At 41.3% G+C, this 25340-nt stretch overlaps 5 protein-coding genes across 10 annotated transcripts in view; 3 read left to right on the top strand and 2 right to left on the bottom strand.

The window, feature by feature from the left end:
• LOC135500719 (POU domain, class 6, transcription factor 1-like) overlaps positions 1-5966 on the top strand; it is a 29390-nt gene extending 23424 nt beyond the window's left edge. For 4 of the 5 annotated variants that reach the window (XM_064792349.1, XM_064792350.1, XM_064792348.1 and 1 more), the window contains one exon: positions 2731-5966. In XM_064792349.1, coding sequence (XP_064648419.1) covers positions 2731-2918 — 188 coding nt within the window. In that variant the 3' untranslated portion in view covers positions 2919-5966. Of the gene's footprint in view, positions 1-235; positions 2008-2730 lie in introns of all 5 variants that reach the window. The other variant, XR_010449510.1, reaches the window with a different exon arrangement.
• A 1318-nt stretch (positions 5967-7284) lies between these two features.
• Positions 7285-9418, bottom strand: LOC135500427 (partner of Y14 and mago-like). The gene is made up of 3 exons (XM_064791890.1): positions 9365-9418; positions 8725-8821; positions 7285-8449 (listed from the first exon to the last, which is right to left on the bottom strand). Exons 1-3 carry the CDS (start codon positions 9408-9410, stop codon positions 7984-7986), a joined length of 609 nt encoding a protein of 202 aa, XP_064647960.1. The 5' UTR covers positions 9411-9418; the 3' UTR covers positions 7285-7983.
• Positions 9419-9618: 200 nt separating this feature from the next.
• Positions 9619-15148, top strand: LOC135500639 (MOB-like protein phocein). The gene is made up of 6 exons (XM_064792205.1): positions 9619-9678; positions 10890-11053; positions 12099-12228; positions 12629-12708; positions 12982-13093; positions 13675-15148. Exons 1-6 carry the CDS (start codon positions 9619-9621, stop codon positions 13801-13803), a joined length of 675 nt encoding a protein of 224 aa, XP_064648275.1. The 3' UTR covers positions 13804-15148.
• Positions 15149-15482: 334 nt separating this feature from the next.
• On the bottom strand, positions 15483-21618 carry LOC135500331 (tRNA-dihydrouridine(47) synthase [NAD(P)(+)]-like). 2 transcript variants are annotated; one of them, XM_064791733.1, is made up of 11 exons: positions 21480-21618; positions 20730-20877; positions 20001-20219; positions 19066-19783; positions 18611-18763; positions 17971-18264; positions 17669-17765; positions 17473-17551; positions 16840-17028; positions 16287-16415; positions 15483-16027 (listed from the first exon to the last, which is right to left on the bottom strand). In XM_064791733.1, the coding sequence occupies exons 1-11, from the start codon at positions 21550-21552 to the stop codon at positions 15955-15957; spliced, it is 2172 nt and encodes a 723-aa protein (XP_064647803.1). In that variant the 5' UTR covers positions 21553-21618; the 3' UTR covers positions 15483-15954. The 2 variants fall into 2 exon arrangements, with proteins under 2 accessions (XP_064647803.1, XP_064647804.1); XM_064791734.1 differs by lacking the exon at positions 21480-21618 and adding an exon at positions 21105-21225.
• A 381-nt stretch (positions 21619-21999) lies between these two features.
• On the top strand, positions 22000-25307 carry LOC135500429 (coenzyme Q-binding protein COQ10 homolog B, mitochondrial-like). The gene is made up of 5 exons (XM_064791892.1): positions 22000-22138; positions 23210-23374; positions 23809-24001; positions 24202-24303; positions 24570-25307. The coding sequence occupies exons 1-5, from the start codon at positions 22053-22055 to the stop codon at positions 24732-24734; spliced, it is 711 nt and encodes a 236-aa protein (XP_064647962.1). The 5' UTR covers positions 22000-22052; the 3' UTR covers positions 24735-25307.
• Positions 25308-25340: the final 33 nt, after the last annotated feature.

Raw genomic sequence — 25340 nt, 5'->3', positions numbered from 1 at the left:
TGAGTTGTCTGTCCCTTTTGTATCCTCACGTTAACCCTCAAGGCCTGAGCATGATTCTGTTCCAAAAAACCCACAGGAAAAAAACCTGACCCAATAGATAGCAGGACCAAAACTAGTGACCTTAGAAGGGCAGTTCCTCTGTAATTGGATTGAATGCTCAGTCCCCGAGGTTTAATTTGCATGCTTTGTTCAATGGTTTTCTTTCGGTAAATGTGCTTATTTGTTCTCTTGACAGGTACCGAGATGACCGATCTCTCCGATAAGATTGGCCTCGCCCGGGAAGTCATACGCGTCTGGTTCTGTAATAGACGCCAGGCGCTCAAGAATACGATTAAAAAAATAAAAGTTGAAGGGTTCAGTGTAGAATCTGTAGGAAAGGATTAGTAGGGCCCACTTATGAAAAGATGGAATTGAGAGTCATATTTCGATCGTCATTCACTTTCAAAACCTCTCAGACTAATTTCCTTCTCTAAGAACACAAGTGGCTCTGAGGAGTGACGTTGAAGAGTACCTCGGAGGAGTCCTTGTAGGAATCCTCAGAGGAGAAACTTGGAGTAATCCTCGGAGGAGTCCTTGGAGGAATCCTCAGAGGAGTAACTTTGAGGAATCCTTGGAGGAATCCTTGGAGGAATCCTCGGAGGAGTAACTTGGAGGAGTATATATAAAAAAGTGGAAGTTTCTTGTGCTACCTTGTGCTAGTGCCACAGAGTAATGGACACAACTGTGGTTCCTTATTCTTCAGACTTTTTGTAAGAACATGGATTGAAATTCTGGAACTTGGAGCTGAAATTTTCCCATTTCGATCTGATTAACTGCCGAGAACTTTATTAGTTCGCACTACGGACAGTGTAACGTTTAAGGAATTGATAACAAACTGGAGGTATTGGTTGTCTTAGCATGGGTGGAACTAAAATGTCGAAAACTAAGGCGCTCTGCAAAGGTTGTGGGGAAATGATGGCTCCCCACAGCCATGTTTGGTGAGACAAGCAATACCGACGCGTGAGGTGTCAATTTCTATTCTAAAACACCTCTAACTGAACAACGAAATGTGATTTTTGACGAAATGTGATTTTGCACCAACGCAAGCGGTTATGATGCCTTACCATAACTGCTGCCACCAAAACGAGGTACAGTACATTATACACTGTAAACGGTTGTACATAGTAACCGGGGTGTTTTAGAATTGGATTCGATTGTCTCTGGAAATTCTACCCAAGCTGTCGATCTCTTGAACAGTTTGGACGACATTGCAATGTTAGCTAGTGCATTTAGAGTTGAATCTTGAACTTTGCTTTCGACCCAGGTGGTGTCTGTCAGCTATGTCATATTAACTTTTAACGTTACGAGATTCCATCATGGTGGTAAATTCCTCTATACATTTTTACGTACCATATGGAATTTCTTTCACGGTGGATTAAAACCATTTCCTCTGGAGACATAGGCATGAAGTTTTCACTGATGAACAAATGATACATAAACTATATGTTTGGGCAAAGAAATCACTACAGTCGTAGTTCCACCTATCATAAAACCCCGTGTTTTTTCAAGACCCGTGTCTTTGCCGTGTGTCAAAAAACCCGGGGCGCAGTTACACCTATCAGTGGTGTTAGATAATGGTTAATAGCCCCGGCGACAGGTGCGCTGTAGGTAGGGTGCTCTCCTGTGTTTCTTTCCAGTTGGAGGGGAATTTCGCATGCGCAATACCGAGGCAACTACACCGCGCCATCTATTCCACCTATCAAAAAACCTGTGTTGAACACGGGTCTAAATTAGCCCCCGATTAGCCCCATCGGGCTCGATGGGGCTAATAGACACGGGGATTTGACACACGGATCTATTTAGACACGGCAATTCATAGGTGTATGCGCAAAAGACACGGGGATTTGATAGGTGGAAGTACGACTAATGAGTAATGTCTTTAATAAATGAGTGGTCTTGTAATACATTGCGTACATTACAAGCACTGTTGCTCCCTGGTAGCATACCTGGGGACGGTAAAAATCCCAGGTAAGTGACATAGCCGATAACCACCACCTGGGGCTGTTCCCCGAGTGCTTTTTTTGTGTTTATACTGTCTGGAACAGGACGGTTCATTCTTTTCTCAATGTGTACTGCTTTATAGTCAACCTCTGCATGTATTCTTATCTTCCGTTTGCACATTTCTTGACGGTGTAAAGTTCTTGAGTCGCGACATTTACGAGAGAAGTTATTTGACAGTAGTACCGACAAATATAGAATAGATTCTCTACATTGTACTATTATATCTGCTCTCAGTCATGTTTTAATTCTTCTGCTGTTATCCAGAAGTCACTTTGTACAAATGTAAAATCGCCCAATTTTTGTTGGCGTCCTGCTGAAATTTAAAAGTTAATGCATTAAGAGTTGAAAGTCTCGCACTTCTTAAGTTTGGATTTGATGGTGCATGCACAAAAAAATCGCGAAAATAAAGCGTTCGAAAGAATTTCGCGGTTTACAATATGGTCACATGGGGCAACTTTGAACTTTGTGGGGTTAGTTTGAAAACTGGGCTACAGATGTTTCTCATCACAACAAGTCTTTCTTGGGGGGGGGGTCAAAGTTACCCCAGTGTTCCAAGTCACCCAATGTGATGGCAATTGAAGTGACAGACAGTTTCCTAATCTTTTTATTAGGCCAAAAATATTGTTATACTCGTTTCTAAGTGGTTTGCTCCCGTGTGTACAATATGTCTGTTTGTTCTACTACTTCCAGGTGCTGAAATGACGGACCTCTCCGGTAAGCTGCGCTACGATCGCGAGGTGATTCGCGTCTGGTTCTGTAACAAACGTCAAGGTCTCAAAAACACGATTAAAAAGTTCAAAGCTCCGGAGCAGCCATACGCGGTCATCAAAGTGGACGATAGTATTTTAGAGTCGCACGTCCCCGATGGGGAAATGTAATTTCCTGGGACAGGTGATTGGGCGAATTTTCAAGCAGGGCCTTGTTGTTCAGAGCTAGTTTTGTCTTGAACGCTGGCATTAACTTAACTTGGAGCTGTAACAGTGAAGGGCGAAGGGCTTTACTGAAGGAGATAACACCAGGTGAAGTTAACGCCAGCGTTAGTGACTGAATTTCTTTTGGACAACCTGGCCCTGACCTTTACTGTAAAATCCTTTAAGTTCATTGCAGGAAATGTTGTTTTTTAGACTGATTTCCAATATTTCCTAGAAATTCTTACACAGCGCTGTTACTCTGAGTCTGAGGGGTGCAGGGTCCGAATGACTGTGTAAAGCTTGTACCGCAGGCCTCATGATTATATTATGTGTGCCAAAATTAGGGGGGATTTAAATTACCCCCCAAAAATATCGTTTTTGACCCTGCTGGAGGATTTTCTGGAGGTTAAATGGTCAAATATGTTCCTAAACACCTTTAGATCACATTAGACCTCGACTGAGTCTCATGATTGTGCAAAAAGACGTACTTTGGGTGTGAAAGATGCTTTGAATTCACGCTAAAATAGTCCCACATTGAGGGAAGCAGGGTATATTAATGTTCATGTAATTGAGAGGCCTGCACTGTACGTCTTGTGACAAGGAAAGGCGCGACTCAATCGGGTAGAATTTATGATGGCAAGCCATCAGTACAAGAAAGGTCAATTGTCAGCAAAGAGACAGAATTGCGTAAGTTTTATGACTTGGGTAATATCATGCCCCGTGCTACGGATGGATGGACACTCACATGGCGGATAAGACAAGATGGCTGGCGACAAGACAAGATGTTGTGGAGTATGTGTATTTCATATTGCCCAATAGCATTGGGATGGTATGGGCACTCTCTTTATGCTTGTGAAAACTCTAAATGAAGCAGAGTCACTTTACTTGGAAGAGATTCTGAAAGAATATTTTTTACATTTTATTTCTATTAACGAGTAGCTGTGTTTCGAATGCATGTAACCTTTTCTTTTCGATGATTTAGGCAGCATTTTCTATAGTGGAAACTTGAGTTGTTCAAAAAGTGTAAAATGATGTTCATCATAGTACCATCTTATGATATATATTTCTGTTTCTGAGCCCTTGACCAAAAAGCGCCTATTTACCTCATAGTAGGGGACGGTCCTGAATGTACAATGGGGTAGCAGACGTCAAAGGTAGGTTATAACTCAACTTTCAAGGTGTAACCCCCGAGTGCACTGAAAATTTCAAGATTTCCAGATAATCCTTGATGGGTTGGAAGGTAGGTTGAGGAGATTTAGTCTCATTTTAAGCAGCCGCTTGGCACACTTTGTAAGTTTGACTTGCAGGTGGCATGAAGTGATATAAATCTTATTCGACCCTTGATTTGGGCACTTCGATAACTCTGGGGAAAGGTTGTTTTGATTTTGACTTGTCTCAGCGTGTTTGGCAGTTAATATTCAAACGAAAAATGTTGACTTGACTTAGAAATTGTTTATTGGCATACGCCCTGGCGGCCTTAATGTCCTTTTAGTTCTGCTATTTGAATTTTGCCTGCATAGTGAATGCATTGAAGAGTTAATTGAATTCTGACGTCTTGTCGAGAATTGGTAATGTGACATTTTCAAAATGAGTGACAAATCTGCCAATTTTGCATTTAAACGTGTATCATTAAGTTATTTTTCATGTTCACCAATAACAGGGCCATTTGTCTTTTATTATTTTTGCATTGGATCAGTTTGATGAGTACTTAAGATGGTGTGAACCTGAATACAGGGTGTTTCAGAAAAAACATGGGAGTGAATATTGTAGCGAATTGTTTTGGAAAGGCTTACGATATTTTGCATTTAGTCAATTGATTTTATAATGAAGCTGGGATCAAATGTATCAGTTTTCATTGGCAGTGCAGTGACATAATGCACCACTGAAATGATAAATGGTGATTTTTCTGAGAGGTGCCGTATTTTCTCTGTGGAATAAATCTTCCATTGGTGCAGAAAGTCATGAATTGGTGCACTAAATCTTGAATTGGTGTGGTGCAGAAAGTCATGAATTGGTGCAGAAATTTTTTTGGAGGGGGAGTTGTGAGGAAAATGGCTTGGGGTAATATTTAGCAATATCATGGGTACTTTCAACAATACTTCTGTCGCATAAATTTTTATATTGAAAAATGTGTTTAAAGGTGTTGACATATATGTCAATATGATGACTCCTATATTTTGGCTTTAATTATCAGCTATTACTAGGCTTAGACCAATCGGTGCTAATTTTTCCTCAGCATTTTTTGAGCGCCCCCACATTTTCTGGGCAATCCATTATTTTCTGGGCGCTCCAACATTTTCTTGGCAATCCAACATTTTCTGGGCTGGGCAATCTGACGCTTCAGACAAACAATAAGATATAAATGGCCGTGAATATCTGTAGTCATTTCAAAGTAATGTTCATGTACAATGTATAGGCATGTCTATCCAGTCTCGTTATTGTAGTATACTTTTAGAATCTATTTTGAAGCAGAGGTGACTTTTTGCTGAGTGTGACTTGGACTTTTAGAGTTTTATGTTCACCTATTGTGAGGTAAGGTTATACAATTATAGCCAACGTAGTGCAGAAAACAGCTGGCAGTACACATCAATGCACACTGAGGCCATAATTGTACCAACTTACCTTACCAGTAGACATTTCCTGAATTGTCTGTCTCAGACTTTTTGTCAGCCAATTTCAAACTTGTCTTAGGCCTGTATCTGTACTTAAAATACTTAGTTGTAATTAACCGAATTGATCAAAAGTTCTGCAGAAAACTCTGTTTCCCTATTGGTCCGCCAAATTATTTTCTCAAGCAGGAATTTTGTAATTCTTTGTGCCACACAAAAAAACCGCTGTAATATTCAAAGTCCAAGGTTACACTTAACATTTTTATTCAAATTGGATGTCACTGTATATTATATATAGCAATGTCGTCTGTATACAGTATGTTTTTGAAGCTGTAGTAAAATTTTAAAGTCAGTTCGAACAGAGAATATAGGCAAATATATTAGTGTTCTTTTGATTTTTGCAAAACTTGTTGTCTTATTTCTTTGAATGTGTTAACTCCCATAAGAGTCTTCTTCATTAACCCTTTAGATCCTAACTGGCCAATATCCGGCAACTGATTTTCGTCTGTATGTCCCTAACCGGCTGCTAGCCGCCTGCCAGTACATACCTTAATCTCAAGTGAAATCATACAGTGTCACATCCAGCTCTGAGGGACTGAAGACACTGTCACAACCAGCACAGTACTTGAGTATTGAGGCAAAGTCACACCCTAGTACTGAATACCATGTCACATCCAGACAGTCCCATTTCAGAGAGTGTCACATCCAGCTTTTAGGTATCCAAGACGATGTCACACAGATCTACTGAAGATTTATTTCACTCTTACACTGCCGAGTGGATATGTCTGAAGATCATGACGCGTCTCTGAATCCCTTGTGTGGGTATAACACGACCGCAGACACAGAGGTTTTTTTTTATGGCACACGAGAGCCGCTACGATTCATGAAGACCGATTCGGCACCTTTTGATGGCACTAGTGAGCCGCTACGATTCATGAAGACCGATTCGCCACCTTTTGATGGCACTAGTGAGCCGCTACGATTCATGAAGACCGATCCGGCACCTTTTGATGGCACTAGTGAGCCGCTACGATTCATGAAGACCGATTCGGCACCTTTTGATGGCACTAGTGAGCCCTACGATTCATGAAGACCGATTCGCCACCTTTTGATGGCACACGTGAGCCGCTATGATTCATGAAGACCGATTCGCCACCTTTTGATGGCACTAGTGAGCCGCTACGATTCATGAAGACCGATTCGCCACCTTTTGATGGCACTAGTGAGCCGCTACGATTCATGAAGACCGATTCGGCACCTTTTGATGGCACTAGTGAGCCGTAACGAATTCATGAAGACCGATTCAGCACCTTTTGATGGCACTAGTGAGCCGCTACGATTCATGAAGACTGATTCGGCACCTTTTGATGGCACTAGTGAGCCGCTGCGATTCATGAAGACCGATTCAGCACCTTTTGCACCCCATTCAAGACACCGCAAGGATACAGGTATTGGTCAAGTGACTTCTAGACCTCCCCAGGAGGACTCCACTGTACTTGAATGGATACACATAAAATGGTATGTGACCAATCATGTTGAGTTAGATGGACGTAGAAGTCTCCGGCTCCAATAATGGTGTCACACTGTGAAGAAAATTGATGAACCTCCGTGTAGCTCGACTGGTAGAGCAGTGGACCAGCAATCCAAAGATATGTGGTTTGTATCTCAGTCAAGGCAACTTGACTTTCCCGTACATTCATGATAGAATCACAACACTTTTGTAAAACATTTAATTTTTTTATTCAAACTGAAAATAACTTATTAGTATATTTAAGACATGCCATGAAGACGATGATGAAAAGATTTCACATTCTGATAATGAGGTCTAGAGACAGAAACATGGATTTGCTACCCAACGAATCACGTACCTTTTCAGGGAAAAATATAATCTGTAGTGGCTTATTAATGATACCGCAATGATGATGATTATGATGACAATGACAATGACGACGATCTTTTTAAGCCTCGCAACAAATCTGACAAGACACTTACCTATCAAAACATGATCACTTTCACCTCAACCTCCGAGATCTTGGCAGTAATGAGTACAGACTCACAGTGAATGAGAAAAAACCCAACATTTATCTGTTCGAACTTTACAAATGTCATTTAACTGATGACACTCCCAGACTCAACTTTAAGCTGGTTAACTGTTGTGGTGTTGCTCTTGTTCCCGTTTCCTTATTTCACCTTACATGAATTTGAAACAGGAAACTTTGCACAACAATTCTTGATGCAATAATCGAAAAAAGAACCAAAAACTTTTCAAATAATTTTTCAAATAGCATGCAACATTTCATGTAATACGGTAGTTTCTAAGAAAAAAGGATCCAGACATTGTTCTAAGCACATGTAAACGTTGCACAAAAACATGCATCAGAGTCAGACAAGTATTAAAACGGCAAATTCTTTAAGTTATCATGTTATTCCGCCAACAATTCAAGTCGTATCAAGACCTCAATTTCATCGAGTATTTGCTGTTTTTTCGATATCTTGGCCAATTGTTCTTTTTCGGGATTTGGCAGCGCACCACTTTGTATTTTTTCCTCCAAGTCTTCAATTTGTCTGAGTTTCTTACGGAGACTTTTCAGTTTTTTCTCGGGGTCTTTCGGGCCGTCGTCCCGTTCCTGTGATGGTGGTTTTGGTCCTTTGTAGCCAATCTTGGCTTTTTCTAGCACACTCGTTATAGCCGTTACATCATCCTCCTCCTCCGGTTTTTGTTGTTTCTTTTTCTCTTTTCGTTTCGCATTCTTTTTCGCCGACTTCGACATATTAGCCGTGCTACTGGCCGTACCGCTTTGTCCAGCAACATCCAATTGAGTATATCCAACGGGTAAGCCAGGGCATGCCGGCTTACTCTTCAACCACTGAACACCTTTATTCTCATAGCTGAAATAATAGGAAGAAATAAGTGTGACTTATTAAAGAATGCAAGCAACAAGGAAAGTTTTGTAAGTTACCTTTGTTAAAAAGTTAAAGTTTGGGGTTTTTAGTTTCACATACACTACTACTACTGAGTACTACATAGATTATCAGCTGACTTTACACTTTAACCCCGGTCCGCCCTGAAACCTTTCAAATTGAATGGACACAATTTGGGAAAGTAATAAAGAGGGTGTCCTCAATAGAGAGGTGTCCATTAAGGGAGGTTCCAATGTACTTACACAGGCATCTCCTCCTGAGGCACGTAGCCATCTTTGACACGTATTGGCTTCCTCCACGTACCGTCTGGTCGTTGAGTAGCAGGCAGATACATGTCGCCTGGAAGGGAAATTGGACAGGGATAAGAAGCTGAAGACAGATCTTTCATAAATGTATTGTTGCACCCAATGTTAAGAATGCCGAAGACCTAACCAGTACTTGGTCTCAGCATATTTAGAAAGGTGCTGTGCCGTGCCACCGTACCCTGGGAATCGCCGTGCCACCGTACCCCCGGCAGTCGCCGTGCCATCGTACCCTGGGCGTAGAGGGCGCCACTATACCCTTTTACCCAAAAAGACTGCTAAGGGCAAGTAAGGCCTGTGTCTTCCTACAGAATAATGGCATATGCAACAATTTAACACATTTCATGCGCTCGGAACGATATTTTTCTTCCTATATCCAACATAACAAAGTGAGGTATTTGGGGACCTGTCGAATTACGGGTGCAGCTTTTTCTGGACATTTGGAGATAATAACGCCAATTACACGAAGGATAATCGATTAAACCCCACAAAAGTATACATTTTTGGAAAGGTATTGATCTGATCAACATCATGGAGTTGTTTATTTGCATTAATATTGTAGGAATGCTGAGAATTCTACCTTTTTCATCACGCACAACGCCTTCTCGTGAGACATTCGCCGCCATGTTGATTTTTGGAGGTCAAGGGCAAATTTCATCACGGTGAGATCCACTTTAAAGCAAATTACAAATATGTAAGTCCTTTAGTAGGACATATGTGTAATCGAAAGCTTGTTTATTTCATATTTCATTTTTAGTAGGTGACAATTTATTTAAGAAAAAACTAAATAAAATAATTTTGACCAATCACAGATATCGCTTTCTTCAGGAAAAAATGAAGATGGCCGATGCTACTGCAGTTTTGAGGAGGAACAGATCAGGCAATAAAACTACGGTTCGGACCTTTTTAACGATTTCTTATCACTACAGTGCCAAAGAGCATGGTCTCAAGTATATGTGTGCCAATTTTCATTGTAATCAATGAATTCATTCTCGAGCTAGCATCATTTCAGTGACCAACTATTTTTACAAAAATGTCAAACTCAAACTTCTACAAGACCCCAAGCCTGAAGCTGTGCCTAACTGTGTATCCGGATCATGATCAGTCATAACGTTCAACACTATCCCACCCTATTGTATTTCCCCACACGTGATCTTTATTTAGAAAGCTCAAGTAGCCTGTGGTGCATGGCAAGGCGCGCATTACGACTGTCGCATCATGATCGTCGCAGGCGTGGTTCCAAATAATGACTTCCTTAGTTTCCTATCACTATCAGAGCCAGCGACAGACATAAGAATGCGTGCCTTGCCACAAAAAGACGATGAGCAGTGTCAGAGTGTGGCCCTTCACTGTATGTCCAAGACACCCAACATTTGGGCCTTGTTTGTCTTTTTCGAAAAGGTCCACAGGGACCTCAGGTTTGGTATAAATTTCTTAATAATCCAATGAGAAGATGACCGGCTGGCAATCCATGACAAGTGTATACTACAATCAAGATGTACCGACCGGGGGAGCTGGCGGTACGTACCCATAAGTCTTTGCGGTAGTCTCGCGCGTACTGGATATAACCCATCAAGCTTTTCTCCTTCAGAGAAATACTGCGTTGCGCTCAAGTGCCTTATAAAAGGCTGTGAACAAAATTAACGTTCGACCAATGAGAAAGCCACATTACCCTGCATACGAGGTTGGATGCGTGATCACTTAGTGACAAGTAAAAATAGAATCAGACCACATGTTTCTATATGTCAGAATGCTGCCGTTTGCGCTGTAGTTCACGTGTGTTGTCCAAATTTTCGATTTCAAGCAAGTTTAAGGCCAACCTCGTGTCCACCAGACTAATGCATAATTGGCAGTTGAGCGCAACGCAGTATTTCTCTGAAGGAGAAAAGCTTGATAGGTTATATCCGGTACGCGCGAGACTACCGCAAAGACTTATGGGTACGTACCGCCAGCTCCCCCGGTCTGTACATCTTGATTGTAGTATTGTGAGTGAAGACTAATGTCACAACCGCCAGGGACACCACAGGCTGAAAGAGATGACTGTACTTGTGATATTTGTGACCATAACTTCTGTAAAAATCTTTGATCCTTGTTTACTTTCTCAGAACTGGTGCAAATGGCCCGATGAGTCGTTTGATGAAATGGACAGCACCCTCGCCGTCCAGCAGTTCATCCAACAAGCGATACGAAGAGATTTCTCCAACATCGATGAGATCCTTAATCCACCAGAAGGTCAGGATGAAGGGGTATGGAAGTATGAACATCTCAGGTAAAGAGAAGATTTTCATAAAATGCTGCATTTATTGTTTTAAAGCACTTGAATAATTTTGTGCTAAAAGAATATATCAAGTTGAGTTGAGTTATTTATTATCATACATGTCATAGGCCTATTCTTGGGGTTCACCCATTACGATTAAGGGAAAAAATGTGAATTGAGAACATATTTAAATTATGAAATGATATTCTTTAAGAGGTCAGGTTCCCCCTGATTGGAGTCATTCTTTGTCCGTCGGTGGCCCATGCATATTGTCAGCTAGGTGAATGCAAATAATCCGAGACCATGACCTCAATAAGAGACCATTCAGTCGTGACCGTGTTGTGATCAAGTAGTTTTGAAAGGCTCGTGTGCAGTGTTGCGCGATTCAATGGTCAAATATCTGATATGTACAAGTGAGTGTTCATGGGGAACCAGTTTACTGAACGTGCTATACTAAAGCATTGCTTACATTGTGGGGGTCTATTACTAGTGGGCTTATTTGAAAGTTATGGCTCATCTCATTCGGATCAGAGTAGCTTTGAATAAAACATCTCCAGTCTTCTAGTACATGTAACAAGATGAATGGTGCTTAGAAGAAGGCTCATGATTGCCCCGAGTAAAGATTCATAGGACCTTAGTATGAAGTGTGTTGTGTGAAGTGTGTTGATTTTGACGCTGTTGTGGATTAATGAGTTGTGGGTGATGGCATGTGAAGAGGATCCTGTTATGCTGGATGGCAGTACAGTCACTCTCTGGTTTTGGCACCTCAGGTACATATTGTTTAGTGCTGTTGAAAATCCGGAGCGTTATAGAATTTTGAGGAGAATTTATTGCCTTTCAGATCCAAATTCAAACCTACATTCAACCTACTTTCCTGACCCACTGCCATTGGCGTACCCCTTTAAAAAGATTTCAGAAAATTGTCTTGTGGTTTCTAACAATCTGCATAGGAACCAGGGCTTCCCCTGCCCTTCCCATTGCACTTATTCCCCTTCCAGTTAAAAAGAATCACACTGGTTTACTTCTTTATCATTTAACCGTTCGAACCTCTTTCCAGGCAATTTTGTATGGAATTGAATGGACTGGCCGTGAGGTTACAACAGGACTGTAACCCTGAGACCTGTACCCAGATGACCGCCACAGAACAATGGATATTTCTATGTGCAGCGCATAAAACTCCTAAAGAGGTGAGAGACCAGTCCTTTGCTCTGATGAGGTGATCTTATCCTCATCCTTATTGATGAGACCCACTTATTCATTGACAGATTGTCAGAGTTCAGTTGGAAAAAATGAATTTAGAAATTTACTCTATTTGTACTCGTGCTCATAATTTCTCTGAAAACTGAGAGATAAGGGTAGAAATTTGTCCAAAAAAGTGCAAGTGGCATTCTTTAACGGCAAGAATCATACAGTTTTCATTCAAGTGGTCAATGTTAAGACTTCAAGTCAAGGGGCCAGTTGGGCAACCTACCAAACTCACGTTGATCCAAATGTGACAGGCACCAACTTTAACTGAGCAGGCCATATAGTTTTCAAGTTTACAGGGGCAGACTCTAATGTTTCACTGATCACAAATTTCTATTTCAGTGTCCGGCAATTGACTACACGCGTCATACTCTAGATGGTGCTGCCTGCTTACTCAACAGTAACAAATATTTCCCAAGCAGGTAAAGTTTAGTACTTCACTGATTCAATGTTAGAATTGATGCACATGTGAATGCAACCTGAAGAGCCAGAAGAACTCTTCTGATTTTCAAAGTATGGTAAGACGGTAACCTGATTGTTGCCAGAATTTTGACTATGATCTCACAGAAACACAAGACGATTCTGTTTGCAAGATGGATTGTCTAATTTTATTTCAATCTGTAGCTTGAAATTTCAAAGAGGAAATATCTTGAAATCCTTGTTATGTTAACCCTTTCTCATGTTTTCTATTCCAGAGTGAGTATAAAGGAGTCATCCGTAGCAAAACTAGGATCAGTTTGTCGTCGAGTCTATCGCATCTTCTCTCACGCTTACTTCCATCATAAACAGATATTTGATGAATACGAGGTAAGTATGCAACTGATGCTGTAGTGGGGCTATTTTGAAAACATTTTCAGGTGAAGTGTTTTTGAGATAGATCTGGCCAAGGGTACTTGGCTGACCTCTTTTCATGAAACTGTAATAGTGTGATCACAAATAATAATAATGTATCACAGCCCTGGGCAGCAGGCTTTAGTTGACAGCGTTAAAGAGTTATACCCTGTTTCTTCAGCATTAGTTAGGCCTACCCTAATTAATATAAGATAATCCAGCGTTGTGCAACACCACTGTCTTTTGGTCAATGTGATCTGGTCACATTCTAGAGTCAACTAAGTATCTTTTGCAAGAAGGATATGAAAAATTCTGTGCCCATCTATACACCTGGGTGGAGAGAGGCGAGTTATTTTTGACGAAGAGACCTGCCTACAGTCTCACGCTGACAGAGAGGATCAAACCAGGGTCATCTTGACTGCTAGTTGAGATCCGAGCCACAACACCGCAACGGCTTCTTGTGTGTTCTAGTCGAAGGAGGAACAACAAGGTTGTGCGTAGTCGTTTTCTTGCTCTCAAACCGATTTCCCTTCTAACCAGAATTTGTTTCTTTGCAGAACGAGACTGCCCTGTGTAAGAGGTTCACGACGTTCGTCATGAAGTACAATCTAATGTCGAAAGATAATCTCATCGTGCCCATCTTGGAGGAGCAGCAGCTGGAGTCGGCGGGGGAGAGCGACGCTTGAGCAATATCTGCCTGGAGAGTGATGTTTAAGGAGCCTCAGGTGGAAGAGCAATGCTTATCGAGCTTTGACTCTAAATGTGCAACAACCTCTCTAAATGTGAAACATCTGAGCAGCTACCTTTCAATACCGCTGAAGAGGGAATCGAATCCATGATACTTGAGGTTGGAACTGCGTCACTTTGACTTTCCCTTTTGTTTTTTCCGACAAGGATTATAGGGGAACAACTCTTTGGAACCAGAATAGCATTATCCTTAGCACATGGCCCAGGAGCTATGAATATTTGGGAACCTGAAAAGCATGAATATTCGTGCAAAGAAGTTGGACCAAAAAGCACTGTTCAGCTATTTATTCATCATACTGTTTTGTTGAATCTTCACAGTTACAATAATACAAAGTTATTCTCTAGTCTTATAAGTAGATACATAGGTATGATTACAGATGTGTCCCACTGTGTGCCCAGTGACCATCATTGACATATTAGGGCCGTTTAGACGACGCGAAAAAATCCGGATGCGTCCCGAATCCGGATTAATTTTTCGTCGTGTAAACGCAAAAAGATCCGGATCAATGTGGTTGCATCCGGACTAAAAAGGTACCATCGCCTTGGGTGGTTTTAATCCGGATTCATCCAGATTCGATCCGAATGCGGTCTTTTCGCCTGTCGTCTAAACGGCCCTATCATCTCGACCTAAGGCAGTGATAGACTGGAGCATTGAGTCTGTGGTTGTTGGCGTGCAGAATATTATCTTGGTGAAATTCGCTCGACCGCAGAATAACAAAAATGTAGACTATAAGCAGAGGTTGGTTCTGTAATGTTATATACAGTTGTATCTTGTGTATCAATGACGGAGAGCTGTTATGTTTGTCCTCAGTGTTCCACACATGGAATGCCTAAATTGAAATTTGCAAGTTTCTCCTTTGGATGGTACGGTTATCTGCATTGTCGACCATTTCTCAATATCTTGGTAATCACAGGAAAAGTGTCATTGCAACAGAATTCGTGTTATCATCTTGGATTAAATCGTCTTGATTTAAAACATCGGGATCCTCTTGTTATTTACTCTGTTGCGTATTTTGACTTTACTCCCGGGGGAGAGAAGTTTGTTTGTGAAGTGTCTCGTAGACTAGAGACATCTTGGCCAACTTCCTTGGGAATATACGACAACAAGATAGCACGTGTCGAGTTGGTGCGAGCTTTGAACGACCATGCCCGTATAATCTTATCAGTAGTATGATTAAAATTGAAAAGTGTCTTTGAACAGCTCTTCTGTTTGCATGTTATTTTTACGTACTGTATTATTTATTGTGTATATAAACCTCTTAATAAAATTCAATTGTGACAAAATTATGGTTGTGGTTATTTTGCCCGAATGCGTCAGAAGACCTTACAAAGGGAAAAAGATGTGTAGCTGCCACTTCTCTGGATTCATACGAACCCAGAGATGTATAGATTATGGTGCCTGTGATGTATGATTTGGTCTTGGTAGGTAATGAAACATTGCCTTGTGTCTGTTGCTGGGGGCCTATTTGACGCTGCCCTTGACACCGTCCTCCGCACTGTGTAGTGCCACCTCGACAATGCGCGCATTCGTACAGCACACGTCTATTGAACCATTGAAGACAACAAAAGTCATTGCATAGAACAGTAACACAGAAACACAAATTACCAATATCTCAAATTTATTTGAAATGCATTAGTCCTGAATACATCACAAATATATTTCACCATAAAGTCTGTGCATCAGTTCGCTTCTGGCCAAGGTCATTCGATACAAATGTTGTCACTGATGCCAATGTTAACTTAACGTGGTGTTATCTTCTTCAGTTAAGCCCTAAGACTTAACACCAAGTCAAGTTAACACCAGTGTTAGTGACAAAACTTGTATTGAAAAACCCGGGACAGAGCCTCAAGTAGCATTCACAAGTAAAAAGATATATCTTAAATGAATAGATCCCTCCATCTTGGATGTACAAAAATACAATTAGGTGAAATTGTTCCATGTAAGTTCTGAATGTCATTTTGGAGCAACTTGTACCAGTTATTCGTGTGTCTTCCATTTAGAGTTCTCTACGATGAAGACAGTCACTTTCCACTGGTAATAATTGCACCAGATAGTCCTACTAGAAATACCATCTCGTTAGTAAGTATTACTATCTATATGAGTTTGCCTTGTGCTTCGGCAGGAAGGTGAAATCGTCATGCACCGGTCCCAGCAACATCTCACTGAAAAGCAGATGGTAATGCATCAAGCTAGTTTTTATTTCATAGAGAGTTGATTAATCATTTGGTAATTAGTTTTTATCCTCTCTGAGAGCTGCTTCTCAGTCCTTTCATTTTAAATCCCAGGGCTCGATTGTTATAAAGCATGTTAGTTCCTAGCATTTCATGTCAACATGTTGACATGTCAATCCCAGGGCTCGATTGTTATAAAGCATGTTAGTTCCCAGCATCATGTTGACATGTTGTATACATAAGAACCCACCTGATTTTGACCCAATCGCCACAGTTCTCGCTGGCCATGAGCGTCTCAAGGTCATTCCTGCCGAGGTAGCGCGGCGGACGGTGGTTGATCTTCTGCGGAACTTGCTCCAACACGCCAACAGGGATGTACCTAACAAATCAGAAGATTAAGATGAGACTTAACCTCACCCTCCAGGTAGATCCTCCCAATGGCTTAGTGGTTAAGGCATCTGCCTCATAAACAGAAGGTTATAAGTTCAAGCCACGTTGGTAGCTCTTTCCGATGCAGGTGGTTGGTTAGCTGCCGGCTAGTTAAATATAGGGTACAAACTGCCTTCTCGCCAGGTGCCTGGCATTAGAGATAGGAGTTTGGAAGGAAAGAGTGTCTCATAAGCCAAATCTGGCTGGCCCTTTCATTGGGGGTGACACTATAACAAAAAAAACTCTTTACAAGTGCTGATGTTTCCACTACCCCACTCCAACAGATGGATACATTTTCGCCACAGCTGATTCTGTTTTGAGAAAGATCACATGATCTCTGAATTTAGAATGGGTTGACCGGCTGCCAGACTTACCTGTGAAGGAATGACAGCCACTCCAGTAGAAACCGCCTAACAGTCTCGACACCCTGTGTATCAGAGCCCCAGTGCTCAAGACCATAGTTTGAGAAATCTTTCAACATGTCGAATCGTTCAGAGGAGGAAATATCCCAGATTCTCTTCTCCTTGATTTCGGTGAATATCCACGGTTTGATCAGAGCACCTCTGAAAAACACACAACTCCAGTTATTGGTCATTGAAAGCAGAAATGCTACAAGCCTTACACAGCCAGGTCTGCTACAGCGCTGCCCACATATAACATGTACGTACATCTGCATGTGGTAACTCGGCGTTGATAGTGTCAGTACTTGGAACACGATTGGATTCGAGTTTGTGGCAAGCAAATAAGTCAAGTGCGCATGCCAGGACTAGTAAAGTGATGCTCCTTCTGACAATGACTGAAACAAAGAGAAATGATTTGACACCAGCATATCTTATTGGGTCGAACGTGCAAAGAAATGAAGTCCTTTGTTGATCCAGCGCAAGTGTTCATCCACTTCAATGTCTGGCCTTGATAACAAAGAAACCACCAATATAACGCCACTGTTGCTGAAGAAGGGAAAGCTTTTCCGTCTGCTTTTCATTAGGATGTGATAAGAATCATCCTACCTTGCTATCATGATTCCGGCGACTCCAGTTGATTGTTTTTTGGCGTGGTATTCCTCATACGAGAGGATATCACCGTTTCCTGGAAAAATGGAAGGTTACAGGATGTACACACTCGCACTTCTATACCCACAGGCCGGCCACAAGCAAACCGGTGGTTAAGATGCCTAATGATGGGCAGAATCCGGATAAAACTTACCAAAGAATGGCATAGGCCTGGCCAACTCCGCGCATTCGGCGATATAATCCCAATCGGCTGGCTTGGTGTATCGCTGCTCTCGACTTCGACCATGTAGCTGGAATGCAACAGTTGCCCGATAACTTTCCAATAACACATCAAGGAGGCCTTTTTTGCAACTTTGCCTCATATTTTAGAATAACTTAGATTATATTTGAAAAAGCATGTTTTCTTTCATGTTTACCGGGCGCGTCATTCGTCCCTTGCATACATCATCCCCTGTGTGCCATCAGCTTTGTTCAATATTTCTTAAAAAAACTCACTGTCACAAGTGAGGCTCCCCAATCGCGTAACTTCGGAACAACAGTGTGAGCGATAGATTTGTTGTCATAAATGCCAGTCCTGATCTTGACTGTGAGGGGAATGTCTAGCACCGATGTCATCCCTCGTACGATCTGCTCAAACTTGGTCATCCGGCCCATCAGCGCGCTACCCTCGCCTTTCTTGAAGATTAAATCGATTGGGCATCCGACGTTGACGTCGATGAAGTCTAAATCGAGGGTTCGGTTCAAGAGCTCGGCGCACCGCGTCATGGTGTCGGCGTGGCCACCGCAGAGCTGCAACAGATGAAACATCGATACCGGTGTCAAGGTCATTTTACAGCGATCAGGCAAAACTGACCCATGCTCCAAAACGGGAAGAAGGGAGAATAGCACAGTCCATGCTTCTGACCCCGAGAGGTGTGAATGTTTTGGGCCACAGTGCAAAAGCTCTCAGTCAAACTTCTTCATACTTTTCCTTGAATCTTATTTTGGGACCAGTGCAGCATTGGAAACAAAGCTATGAGGATCGAGAGATGACTGCCATTTATATTAGGGATACTGGCCTGGTCAGGTAGTACAGCCATGCAGGAAGCTGAATGCTGAGAAGAAGAAGAAGAAAAAGTGCCAGTAGTCCTCTCACCTGAACGCCAAATAAATCTTCAGATGAATGCCGCTTGAGAAGTGCCCACTCCGACTGCTGACCCTGAAGGATATTGGTTGATAGCGCCATCTCTCCACAAGTAATGTCAACTCCATAGTTCTTACAGATGCGTCGGAAAGGCAGGTTACCAACCTAAAAAGATATGAAAGATGTATCTCAGACACGGATATGGTTCTGGTTCTGGTTAGGCACAATGAACTTTTTTCATGTGACTGTTCGGAGTGATGGAGAAAAGACTTCTTGCTTTACATGTACTCATAGTTGTTCAGGCCTTAGCCTACTTATTCTCAATTAAAAGAGTACCAGGTCTCGAATTGAAGAATTATTAGAGCCATTTTGGCCTTGGGTATGGAAAAATGTTCAAGTCTGAATGCTCCTGCCCCAGTTCATGCTGGGGGATGGAGTTGTAAAAGGGAGACTCAGATAATACTCACTGTGGTTAAAGGAGCAAGGTAAAGTTTATCCCTGAAATCAATCGTCTTTTTCTCGCCAGGTTTGATCTTGATGACATCTTCATCCGTCAAACATCCTGCTGATTTCCCGTCATTCAAATGAGAGTCAATGTTGTCAACAGCAACAGAATTCGCTCGGACTACCACACCTGTAGCTTTCTCAACGTCGTCACCAACTGACGAAGCTTCGACTTGTTTTTCCAAGTCACCACCAGGTGGCACGACATCCTGTTTTTCCAAACTTTCAGCAGACGTCAATTTTGGATCGACAACACCACTGGAAGGATTCATACCGTTCTCATCAGTGTCGTTATTTGACACAGTAGGATTTTGTTTCAAAGTTTCACCATCCGTGGCAGCACTTGTCTTTTGATTAGGTTTCCCCTCCTTCGACCTGTACGCTCGATTAGGTTTGATCCCGATGCTTTCGAGATACTTGTCGGCGTTCGGGAAGAAAATTTCTCGTCGCCGCAAGTGATACTGGAGATCTTTCGGTAGAATGTTTACAGTCTGTGATTTACTTTCCTTAACTTTTTCGTCATCGACAATATTCTTGAAATCTTCCGTCAAATGTTGCCCCGCAAATCTGCACTGTAATCCTTGTGGACATTTTCCTAATTTTTCGAACACGTAGCATGTTGGGCGTATGTCAGGAGGCTTGTCCGCCATGTACTTTTCAACATCGTGAGGAAATCGACACCTGAAATCAAATTACAGATAATCTAAATTCGGACATTTCTTAATTGGTACGTGGACTGGAAATGAAATTGGCTTGATTCCATACACTTTGTTCTCTGTAATCAGGACACCTCTATATAAAGGACAGCAATTCTCAGTCCCAAAGGTGTTCCTTATAGACTTGAGAAGTTCTACAATCTTCGTTTAAAATCTAGACTCCATCTGATGTATGGACTTACTTGTCTCCAAATGGGCACTCCCTCCCGGCAGCAACAAAAGAACAGATCTTGCGGTCATTGAACTTATTATGCGGACGCTTCTTGTTCCGCCCAGTAAATTTGGCTTTCTTTTTCGGAGGCTGACCATCTGCTCCAGCCTCTTGTTGCTGCAGCTCTTTTTTGACGGACTCGGGGAGGTATTTAGTATCAAGTCTTGCCTTGTAGTGGATGTTTATGTATCTGAAGTTGTTAAAAAACAAGTTGAAGACAAAAGATGACGTTGAAGTCAAAGATGACGTTGAAGTCAAAGATGAAGTTGAAGACAAAGATGAAGTTGAAGATGAAGATGAAGTTGAAGACAAAGATGAAGTCAAAGATGAAGTTGAAGATAAAGATGAAGTTGAAGTTGAAGATAAAGATGAAGTTGAAGATGAAGTTGAAGAAGAAGTTGAAGATGAAGTTGAAGATGAAGATGAAGTTGAAGATGAAGTTGAAGACAAAGATGAAGTTGAAGACAAAGATGAAGTTGAAGTCAAAGATGAAGTTGAAGATGAAGTTGAAGACAAAGTTGAAGAAGAGACTACGACATTCGACAAAACAAGACGGCTTTTCATGGGAACTATTTGAGGTACTTTGTCTGTAGTTTCCCCTCATACCTCTGGGCAAGCGACAGCGTTGGTAATGCGTAGTATACAGCAATACTCCACAAATAGCAAATATCTGAAACACGCAAATTCTACATAAACATACTCATGTTTTATCTTTGCCATGTGGGCATCACCTTCCATGAATTTAATCATCTTTTCCAGTCGCATTTCATCAGTCTCCTCCACGGGAGGAGCTGATGAGGTTGCTGCATCAGATGCAGTAGCTTCCATGGGAGTTTCCATCGGTTTCCCTGAAATGAATGATTTTGATCAAAAACATGTTTGGAGAGACCTCATTGCAGATTGCAATTTTTATACTCCACGATCCAACATAAGTTTCAAAGAGTAGTAATTTCAATACCTACATCTATAACACCATTGAGTGATAGAGCTGTAGAGGTCTATAGATGTTTGTTTCTGAAACCACAGGCCACTGAATCAAGGGTCAGAGTAAGGGGTCAGAAGACTGTAAACGTACATGAAGGGTTTAGGTTGAAGAAGGATCAGGAGTCGCCAGTTTCGGTCTCTTCGAGACCTCTTTGGATTTCTTGCTCGCTCTGTTGCCTGAGCACTTTCACAATATCGTTGGCCTACTGACATTTGATTCAGTTGCCTGTGCTGTAACCAACCAGGACTCATAAATGCTGTATTTTTAATGTGGATCTGTGGCCTCTTGTCATGCTGAACGACAAGATAAGACGACCTGTACAGCAGTTATTCCTACTTCATTGTACTTTCTGCGATTGAAACACCAGACACTGAAGTCGAAGACAGATTATCATAGAATAGATTTGCAGGTATTCACTATTGCAGTAGGCTATTCAGTATTGGGCAAGACTGAGCAATCTTGTACCTTCATTTACACTTTCTTTTCTACTTTCTGCAGAAGGTTCTACAACTAACTCATCATCTATGTTGGTTGACATCGAATATTTGGATTGGATTACACAGAAAAGTGAAATAAATCAAGAATTTTGAGAATAGTGGGCACATTTGCAGGGAAACCCTTAATATGACGTAATTACCGGGATTCCCAAATTGTCTACGGTGTCGCAGTATAAAATAGCTATAAAAAATAATAAGGTATAAAGACACGAACGCTCACAAAAATATTCAATTGTAGCCTGTTACCATACTAACACTATTATAACTCATTAGAATTTATGAGAAATTGCTTCTGAAATATTTCATTAAGTTCAATCATTGTGATTTAGAAGCGTTCGAGTTTGAAAATTTTCTTGAAATAATTATAGTTTTTCTCACAAGCCCTTGTAGAATTTTGGGAATCCTCTCTTTAATGACGTCATTTTTGGGGATTTCTCGATGGTTGTGGTAGTCGAATACAGTGCTGCCACCAATGGTTACGTAACGAACTGAAATTGATTGTCAGAAAATTAGATAAGGGAGAAATAAAACGATATAATGAATGGCTAGTCCTCGAAATCTTTCGAAATTCACCCGTAATCTGGTTTATTCTTTACGATTAAATGTAGGAGCGAGAGATCAGGCAAGGTAAAACACCGCCTTGATGTAATTTTGGCTGTTATATGTGGAGATGAGTTGTGTAAATTTTTGCCCTGTGCATTTTACACTGTACACAGTACACACACTAAAGTACTGTGTAAATGTAGTGTGACCTCATCTTGAGGTCAAGATGATAGTTTAAGGGTTTGAAGTGCAGCAAGGATTTGGTATAATACTAAACTTAAGACTTAAGGAATTGAACCCGAGGCGGAGGACCTTGGTTGAGTTACCAAGACACTCGAGGGTGGAGCTAAAATACAGTCCAAACCCGAGCCGACAGGCGAGGGTTTGGACGAAATTTTAGCTCCACCCGAGAGTGTCTTGGTAACTCAACCAAGGTCCGAAGCCGAGGGTTCAATTTCTATTCTAAAATACCTCAAACTTAAAAAGATAGGCCACGAAAATAACTTGAATATGTGCGAATTTGGCAAATTCCATCCATCGCCGGCCCGGTCGGAGCGCCGGTAGCGCCGTTGTTTACATTATGTTAGCGCGCATAGGAATTCCGCATCGGCTCGCTCAAGTGATGCTAAAATCCGCGCAAATGGGCTATTTGGAGCGTTTTTCTCGGCAAATATGTGTAGTGCTCATTAAAAAACTTAGGGTGGTTGATGCTTCCTTGACTGATTTGTGTTTGAAGCAGTGTTTTGAGAGCCTCAAACTTCTGAAGTGAGGTGAAATTCCTTTGACGTGACGTGTGCATGGTTTCCACATTTTAGTGCAACCCGAGGGAACTTTGGTAGAGCATCTTGGTTGCGTGTCCAAAACACTCCGCTCTCAGAACGAGGCTTATGCATTTTCCATTTAAAAGTTGACTTTACGGTACCAAGGTATTTTAGAATATAGATCCATGCACTTGATTGGGAACAACGTTTACGAAGACGTCGTGTCTCGTCACATTACAGTAATGTAAAAATGCAAGGTGACATGACGACGGCCAACACTAATGTTGTAAACGTTGTTCCCAATCAAGTCCATGGATCTATAGCAGTGCATTCCAAAGCTGTCATAAGATATAGATCTATTAGAACTAAACAGACTGTTTTCTTATTTCCACAGATGTCTGTCACACCTCACTAATGAGCTACCAAGTCCGCAAGGGTCTTCACTCCTGGAGGTCAAGGACCGGGTTCAAATCTCGCAGGAGAGAGACTTCAAGCTTCCCTCGTTGAACCCCTTTAAAGCTTCGAGGAGAAAGGAGTACTCTGAGAGAAGGTTATTAGGGTAAGCATGCCATGCATCAGTGTCAGACTGAATTATAATTTTAGAATTTAAACTAGAAGTCACTTTCACGACACTAGAGCAGTTCTTTGGGTTTGCCAGTGATCTTTAGTGTGCAGCCACGTCTGTCATCAGACTTAGACAAAGCGTCTAAAGCCAGGAAAGGTCTAAAGGTAAACTATGACAAAATGTTGTAAACTACACATGACTGGTAGATGGAAGGGGAATTGGTCTTTTTCAGAACATCGGGAAAGCCCAAAAAACGATAGGGATTTTGGGGTTAAATGCCCATATATTAGCAAGATTCGGACAAATTCAAGATGCACAGAAAATGGCATTGGGATTTGCCAAACTTGCCTGTTGCCTTTTTGGGACAAGTACATCCTTCCCTTTGTTTCCTTCACTTAGACTTTCATACTTGTACTCTGTTATTGCAGGTATTCCATGGAACAGATGTACAATGTTGTGAAGGATGTCGAGAACTATAAACATTTCGTCCCATGGTGCAAGGAATCGACGATTAGTGAAATAAGACAGGGACAATGCAAGGCTCAGATAACGGTCGGGTTCCCTCCACTACTAGAAAAATATGTATCGACAGTGACAATGGTTAAGCCTCACTTAGTAAAGGTAAGACTGGGTATTGTTGCTGTAAGTATGTTCATTGTAATCTCTTGTACTGCACCCCCAGTTATATGGTACGACTTAACCCGCCAGCCACGGAGGATTTCCTTTCTGGTCTAATGGTTGGTGCGTTGACCCTAAGAGCTGGAAGTTCAAAATGATTCATATTCAACTGAATACTACTCATGATGCATGTTTTCTTCCAGTCGGTCTGTACTGATGGTCGGATATTCAACCTTCTTGACACCACATGGAGATTCAGTCCCGGCTTGCCCAACACACCCGAGACTTGTAAATTAGACTTCTCTGTAAGTACAGTTGGTCTTTTAGTGGAATCACTTATTGTATCGTGAATCCTCCTGTTTGATTCTTGGAATTGTATATCTGATATAACAGCCCAACACACCTAAAACTTGTTGATTAGATTTCTCTCTAAGTACAATTGTTCATTGAGTGAAAGCCTGTATTGTGAATCCTCTTGTTTGACCCTTGGAATTGTGTCTTGAACTTGATGTGCTGTAAAATTTTCCCATATTCAGATATTCTAATATTCCATTTTGTTTCCTTATTTCAGGTTACCTTTGAATTTCGCAGCCTCTTACACTCGAATCTTGCGCACATCTTTTTCGATGAGGTTGTTAAAACGATGGTCAATGCTTTCTTAAAACGAGCAGGGGAGTTGTACGGAGCACCACATATACGAAGTTCACAACCCAAGATATTGGTGTACAATTCTTGACGAAAAGAGGACATCTAGTGCAGAAATTAAGAACTATTTATGGATACAAACATTTTAAATCATTTTGAGTTTTGTTTGAGAACGCTTGAGAGGTATGCTTAGCTGAGTGATATAGATTTCTACTTACTGTTGTAATTATAAACACATTTTACTAGATGTTTTAATTTGCGATTCTTAGTGGAAGCTCATTTACCTCTCATACAACTGAATGTTGATCTTTAATCCATACTTGGTGATATACATGTATGAATCCTTGTAAATTTGTTGAAAAAGACGTTGTTGGTAGATGTGCATTACTGATCCATCTTAAATTTGATGTTGTGTGCCATGAAAGTATATCGGGGAACTGATTTGCTGTAAATTGCAAAATTTTAGTTTTATTGCCTTTTGTTATAATTTGCGAAAACTTCAGAAAGTCAGCAGATGGATGCTTGTTTTTTCCTGAAAGTGGGAGGTTGAGAAGTTATGATGAAGTTACATATGAAACAAAAAAACGTTTTGTTACGGTAGACCAATATTTCAACCCACACTCGGAGAACCTGTTGTGTTTATTGAATAAAAGATCACATTCAGCTCAAGAACAAATTGTAGTATTTTTGTTATTAT

Source organism: Lineus longissimus, chromosome 16 (assembly GCF_910592395.1).
Source record: "Lineus longissimus chromosome 16, tnLinLong1.2, whole genome shotgun sequence".
Taxonomy (NCBI): Eukaryota; Metazoa; Nemertea; class Pilidiophora; order Heteronemertea; family Lineidae; genus Lineus; species Lineus longissimus.
This window is presented reverse-complemented; position numbering and strand designations above follow the sequence as displayed.

Coding starts and splice junctions, on each gene's coding strand:
- LOC135500427 (XM_064791890.1), bottom strand. CDS start 9,410: ATGGCGGCGAATGTCTCACGAGAAGGCGTTGTGCGTGATGAAAAAG. Junction 8,822..9,364: donor CGTTGTGCGTGATGAAAAAG/GTAGAATTCTCA, acceptor TTTCCCTTCCAG/GCGACATGTATCTGCCTGCT. Junction 8,450..8,724: donor CCTCAGGAGGAGATGCCTGT/GTAAGTACATTG, acceptor CTATTATTTCAG/CTATGAGAATAAAGGTGTTC.
- LOC135500639 (XM_064792205.1), top strand. CDS start 9,619: ATGAAGATGGCCGATGCTACTGCAGTTTTGAGGAGGAACAGATCAGGC. Junction 11,054..12,098: donor TGGAAGTATGAACATCTCAG/GTAAAGAGAAGA, acceptor ACCTCTTTCCAG/GCAATTTTGTATGGAATTGA. Junction 13,094..13,674: donor AGATATTTGATGAATACGAG/GTAAGTATGCAA, acceptor GTTTCTTTGCAG/AACGAGACTGCCCTGTGTAA.
- LOC135500331 (XM_064791733.1), bottom strand. CDS start 21,552: ATGTCAACCAACATAGATGATGAGTTAGTTGTAGAACCTTCTGCAGAA. Junction 20,878..21,479: donor AAAAGAAAGTGTAAATGAAG/GTACAAGATTGC, acceptor CATTCATTTCAG/GGAAACCGATGGAAACTCCC. Junction 16,416..16,839: donor TGGCTGTCATTCCTTCACAG/GTAAGTCTGGCA, acceptor CTGATTTGTTAG/GTACATCCCTGTTGGCGTGT.
- LOC135500429 (XM_064791892.1), top strand. CDS start 22,053: ATGGCTAGTCCTCGAAATCTTTCGAAATTCACCCGTAATCTGGTTTAT. Junction 22,139..23,209: donor GGAGCGAGAGATCAGGCAAG/GTAAAACACCGC, acceptor TTATTTCCACAG/ATGTCTGTCACACCTCACTA. Junction 24,304..24,569: donor CTTGTAAATTAGACTTCTCT/GTAAGTACAGTT, acceptor TCCTTATTTCAG/GTTACCTTTGAATTTCGCAG.